General features: G+C 43.1%; 1 protein-coding gene across 1 annotated transcript; it reads left to right on the top strand.

The window, feature by feature from the left end:
• Nucleotides 1-2,118: 2,118 nt before the first annotated feature.
• On the top strand, nucleotides 2,119-5,762 carry LOC307264300 (1-acylglycerol-3-phosphate O-acyltransferase ABHD5-like). Its single transcript, XM_080045682.1, has 7 exons — nucleotides 2,119-2,181; nucleotides 2,963-3,045; nucleotides 3,303-3,705; nucleotides 3,795-3,946; nucleotides 4,362-4,473; nucleotides 4,602-4,782; nucleotides 5,426-5,762. The coding sequence occupies exons 1-7, from the start codon at nucleotides 2,138-2,140 to the stop codon at nucleotides 5,597-5,599; spliced, it is 1,149 nt and encodes a 382-aa protein (XP_079901808.1). The 5' UTR covers nucleotides 2,119-2,137; the 3' UTR covers nucleotides 5,600-5,762.
• Nucleotides 5,763-6,326: the final 564 nt, after the last annotated feature.

The following is a 6,326-nucleotide window of genomic DNA, read 5'->3' as shown; positions in this document are numbered from 1 at the left end:
TCTCTGCTGTTGATACAGATTGGTTGTGTTGCCACGGCGACGTAGCGATTTTAACTTTCTAAGTTTTGCTCAGCAATTTTTCCTGTCCAACGTCCCTGTTACCGAGTCCTTAATTTATCCATAGATCAGGCGCTGGTTTTATTTTCGCCACTAGTTCAACGTTTGCTTGCTAGACATGCTTCTGCTCATTGGCTTCCGTGTTTAAAGGCCTACTTCACCGGTTTGAATATGAAGGTGTATTGAATTCTGAGATCCTATGTAGTATAAATGTGCAAAAAAAATTAAAATCGGTTCATCCTAGCCTGAGAAAAGGCAGAAAGAGTGTTTTTTTTAACCCTATATTTCTCTTTCTCGTGACATCACAGAAAGAGAAGTATAGGGTTAAAAAAAACGTACTTTGTAAATATTACTCTGATGTCACAGTAAAAGACATCACAGTAATATTTACAAAGTACGTTTTTTTTAACCCTATATTTCTCTTTCTGTGATGTCACGAGAAAGAGAAATATAGGGTTAAAAAAAACACTCTTTCTGCCTTTTCTCAGGCTAGGATGAACCGATTTCAATTTTTTTCGCACATTTATACTACATAGGATCTCAGAATTCAATACACCTTCATATTCAAACCGGTGAAGTAGGCCTTTAACAAGTGCGCACCGAATGCACACGCGCATCGCGCCGCGCACAGACACACATAGCCTACACACAAGCAGACACACAGATCAGCTGATGGGGTTGTAAAGACAGGCGCACACAAGGGGTAGACCAGACCGACAGTGCCGCGCAGACGCTCACAAATGATTATTACTGAATCAATGAAAAATGTATTTAATTTAAAAAATAAATGTATTAAAGGTGCAGTGTGTAATATGACATCATCAAAAAAGTTCTACAAAGTTCTAGAATGCAACACTCCCTGGGTAACCCCAACCCTTTCGAATAATAACAGAAGCTACAGTGGCCTTCAAGGACAAGAACAATTCTATATTTTAAACAATTCACCTGTTGACATTCCAACTATGACACTTTCAAGATGGCGGCACTAGGCCTTGGTCCAAAATATGCAGAAATATGGACATGTATGAGACACTTTCTAAGGAAAAAAAATAATTACAATTTTTTTTTCAGCTATTATGCACTGAATTAAATGTACTTATGGATATTATAATTACTTTCTACAAAATCTGCTAGGAAATAAAAACCTAAATTCTACACACTGCAGGTTTAAGTCAGGCTGCTGTTGGCCTGGCGGGGGTCCCGTTGGCCTGGCGGCCCAGCGGCCTGTGTAATGGTAGGGGAAACACTGTAGGCCTATGCTATATAGACAATACATACACAAAAACTAGCTGACATGTTAGACCTATATTACCAGATAGAATTAAGCAGGCAGTTTACCAAATATATTTTGGAATTAGTTGACCCTCATATGCCGAATACAAAGCTCATATTAATTAGGTTACCTTGGTTAAGTGTAGTAGGCTAAAGAGTTTTTTTTTTTTTTTTTAGTTTCATTTGTGACGCAGCCTCTGATTAGCTGAGTGACGTTGTAGCCCTAATTTACCTAATTGAAAGTTGAAACAACGGGGTATGCTAATTAGCAAGCTAATGCACGACACAGACCCTCTTGTTCTTGCATTTTACAGCTTTTCTTTAAATGTTGAATCGTAAAATTCTTAATTTTTAGATATATGGGGGTCAAAATATGTTTGTTTTTTAGCCTAATCGTTTGTTAGGCCTACCTGTTGAATAAAGAGTCAAGACGACGAACGGGGTCCACCTGTGTTGGGTACACCTTTCAGCTCGGCAGGACTTCGCCGCCTTCAAGTGTAATTGGACATTCAAACGTTGAGTCGTTTAAAGCCCTCTCAAAGTCCTTCAACTACAAAAGTTGCCAAAAGATTCTGTGCCAAATTCCGAAGAATTTATATTATTATTCATATTATCATATTTTGGCTGTAAATCACATTTCCCTCAAAGTGGTTCACATGCTGCACACAAGGCAACATGGTAGCCTACTCGGATACAAGTTGTGAGTTTGTTGTAAAAATATTTTTTAAATTGTGTTATTACGGGATGTACCTGAACGCCTCATAATAGATTCTGAGTAGGCTACTTTCGCTCTTGCTCTCGAGACACCATGCGAAGGATGGCGGAGGAGATACCACCTTCCGAGGAGCAAAGGTGCGTGTTCCACGTTACAAAACGCTTTTATTTTAAATGTTCCTCCTACAGTATCTCGTTAAGAAAGCTTGCCTGTTGTTTTTCCCCACGAATGCTACGCGTTTTGTGATGACAAACATTACCCGAGTAGCCTAAATTGTTTTCTCGAACTAATTCTGACTCCCCTCAGGAGAAGAAGCCTATAGCATATTTCTTTACAAACATAACGTAAGCCGAGCACCATCCCAAAACTGCGTTAAAATTGTGTTATTTTAGTGAATAGCCTACTTGGTTGATGTCAAGTATGCCTATCCAAAGGTCGTTGAATACTCAGTCCAGTCTACCAGTTGCTTCTGGTTAAGTCTGGGTACAAAGTGTTCTCAGTCTGTCAGTCGTTATCCTTCTAGGAAAAAAACTAATTTTATTTAACTCGTTCAAGAAACCGTGTGCGGTGTGCCACATTCTGAATTTGTGTTGGTCTAACAACATTTACGTTGAAAAAAGTAGTAAACATGAAGTTGACACATTGTTTATGACAATCAACTTAATGGGCTGTAACAAGTTCAAACTATCTACCTGGGGCTTCACTCTATTGTTTTCATGCTGTTGAGTGTTTTCTAGAGGGCAGGGGGGATTCAGGAAAGTACACTGCTGTATGGATTGCATTCCAGCAGCACTGATAGCATATATGTCAAATGGTCAAAGTGCACTTGTATAGTTGGCCTCTGTTTGTTTTCTTTGCATGTACTTTACGTTCTGTCTGCCTGGCCTTGGTGCATGTTTGCCGCCCTCTGTGTCACAGCTCCTGGATGCTGAGTTGGATCCCCTCTTGGTGCCCCACGTCTCCCTCTCAGCTGAAAGATGCAGAAGAAAAAATGATGAAGTGTAAGTGTGTATTAAAGAAAGTGTCTTAAAGAAACGCCCAGCCACTCATAAGAACAAACTTGAGAGGCTTTCAGTCAGGTGTGACATTGTCTCTAGGTGCTGAGGAGATTTGGTTGTCTGCATGTTTTGTTTTTTGTTTTGTTTTCTTACACAAAAGGGTTTTTATATAAACACATCCGATCAGGTCCTTAAACAAACACAAATCAGTCTGGTTTCATTTCCCCTACGTCTCCCGCTATCCCCCTCTACTCCTGCAGGTGTGAACCGGCCTTTTTCCAGACAGCACGTCCGGATATCTAACAACAACTACCTGTGGACCTTAGCTTTTTCCACTCAGCCACAGCCACACTCTGCCCCCCAGCCCCCTGCCCGGCACAGGCCTCCTCTGGTTCTGCTGCATGGCTTCGGGGGCGGGGTTGCTCTCTGGGCCCAAAACTTGGACTCTCTCTCCAGCACGGGACCGGTCTACGCTCTGGACCTGCTGGGCTTCGGCAGGAGCAGCCGGCCCCAGTTCAGTGTTGATGCATGGGAGGCGGAGGAGCAGTTTGTAGCCTCCCTGGAGGAGTGGAGGGAGAAGGTGGGCCTGGAGGAAATGGTGCTCCTGGGACACAACCTCGGAGGATACCTGTCCGTTGCCTACGCACTCAAGTACCCACAAAGGTGCTGTACTGTGTGTCTGTGTGTCTATGTGTGTCTGTGTGGGGGTCTTTCATGACAATTGTGAAACTGTTGTGTGTGTCTGTGCACAGGGTAAAACATCTGCTAATGGTGGAGCCGTGGGGGTTCCCCGCTCGTCCAGAAAACCCCAACCAGAACTCCATCCCAATGTGGATCAGAGCCATGGGGGCTGTTATGAGCCCCTTCAACCCTCTTGCTGGTCTCAGGCTGGCGGGGCCTCTAGGTCAGCACGCAGACACACACACACACACACACACACACACACACACACGTCATTGCACATAAAAGGTGGCGTTAGCGATTCTGGAGAAGGCTTGTTGTCAAAATCACTTGGTCAAAATGGGTGAGTGAATATCTCCTCAGTTTCCACTACCTGTCCCTACTGTGTGTGCGCTGAAAAGAAATCTGAGGTATTCACTGATTTTGACAACAAGTGTTCTCCAGAATCACTGACTCTACCTTTTTAACACAATCAAATTCAGTCAACAATTTCTGAGGTTCTGATGATTCTGTGTATCAACTGCGTACATCAACACATAAATAATTGAAAGCAAAAGCTCGACGTAATCGGTGATTGAGTGATGAGACTACCAAAATTGTATACGTCCTTTGTTTATTTTCTTAATTCTTTCTCTCAGGTCCGATGCTGGTCCAGACAACCAGGTCAGACTTCAAGCAGAAATACTCCACGGTGTTTGACGACAACACAGTGTCTGACTACATCTACCACCTGAACGCACAGACTCCCAGGTCAGGAAACCTATTTAAAAACCGATGTGTACTGACCGTATACCACACCACACCCCCCCCCCACACTCCACCCCCACCCCTGCCAACACGTCACAGCCTCTCCAACATCCTTTCCCTTTGTGTTTCAGCGGAGAGACGGCCTTTAAGACCATGACCATCCCCTACGGCTGGGCCAAGAGGCCTATGGTGGAGAGGGTGGGCCAGGTCCACGCAGACATTCCCATCTCCTTCATCTACGGATCCCGCTCCAGCATCGACAGTGACTCTGGCTTTGCCATCAAGAAAACCAGACAGGATGTGGAAATCACCGTAGGTTCCTTTTTTGTCTTTTTTTTTTTTATTGCTTTTTTGCAAGTTTCCCGTCAAGTCTCGTCAAGATGTTGTTTTTAAAGAAGTATCCGTGGCAGGATATGATGTCAGTTTTCTCTGTTTCAATAGAAAAATGATCTGGAGTTTTTTTTTAATGTGTCAAAAATTTGAATTGAAGTGGCTTTTGTCATTGAAAGAATACAATCCATTTTGCGTAATTTTTTTTTTATTATCATTTTTATATCAGGGAGGTCATACATAGTACGGGATTCAAAAGACGCTGAAGTACATACAATACTTCACATGTAAATACATAATGAGTACATATTGATACTTTCATTCCACCTATTGTTCTCCCCTTCATTTAACCTTGATCAACTATACACATCTGAACAGAACATGTCGCACACTCATTTATTCATGAACATCTAGTACACGACACGTAGTTCAGTTAAAATGGCAATTTAGCAAAGTAATTAAAGCAAGTCTGGTCTCTGGTGAGATAATGTACCTGACCCCATTTCGACCACCATCCCACCATTTCTCATACACTCTCCTCTACAAAATAGCTTTCTAGGGCCCTACTACTCATTAGATAAATTCATCCAGCTTTATCTTGTCTGTGTCTTTCTTGTTTTTTCAGGTGATCAGAGGAGCGGGCCACTACGTTTTCGCCGACCAGCCCGCAGACTTCAACCAGACAGTGTTTGAGATCCTGGCCAGGACAGAGACCAAAAGCTCAGAGGAGGAGGATGGAGCTACGCAACAGGAGCTCCCTCACACAGACCACGCACAGGAGGGCAAAGGTTCCGACTAACCCAACAAAAACAAACACAGACGCTCTTTATTACGCACTTTACTCTTAGGAGAACACCCATCACTGACTTGGCACACACGGCTCATCATACCACTGTGTTAAACGCTCCGTAAGGGCTCCAGGCTCAAAGTTCGGATGCCACCAAAAATCTGTCCTTTTATCCAACCTTTCATGTGAAGATATTTTTTTTTTGTAAATAAATGTGAGATGCAATGTGTTTTTTGTTTTTCTTTCCTGACATCCAATTTCGAAAAATAGGATTTCTCAGTATCTGTTGGGTCAAACTTTCTCTAGGGACTGTCTTGTTTTTGGGTAGAGGTCAAGTACACAAGATGTTCTTTTTCATTTTGACCCCTCTGCCACTTTTGGAGATATGAGGGAGAAGGAAGTAGGGCAAAGGGCCTGCTGTGTTCTCTGGTAGACGTCCTTGCTTTGACTGAGAGCGGCCAGCAGGTGGCAGCACAGTTGCAGCATGCCTACATTACCTCGCCTCTCCTTTGCAGAAGAGTTTAACAGTGAGTCCCATACAAAGTGCCCTCACATGCATTTTGGGTTGAGTGACCTGCTCAAGAGACCTGGACAGTAGCACTCTGCTAAGTCACAACTGCAGTAGACAGAATGGGGTCAGAGATCCTAAAAATAGGACTTCTGTTTCAAGGGGCATCGACATGAGTTAAACAACTTGGTCCTGGTTTTCTGCATTTCACTCTTAAAATGTCAGACTCAC

The sequence above is a fragment of the Ammodytes marinus genome (assembly GCF_949987685.1).
Source record: "Ammodytes marinus genome assembly, chromosome: 17".
NCBI lineage: Eukaryota > Metazoa > Chordata > Actinopteri > Uranoscopiformes > Ammodytidae > Ammodytes > Ammodytes marinus.
Note: the sequence above shows the minus strand (reverse complement) of the source record. Positions and strands in the feature narration are given on the sequence as shown.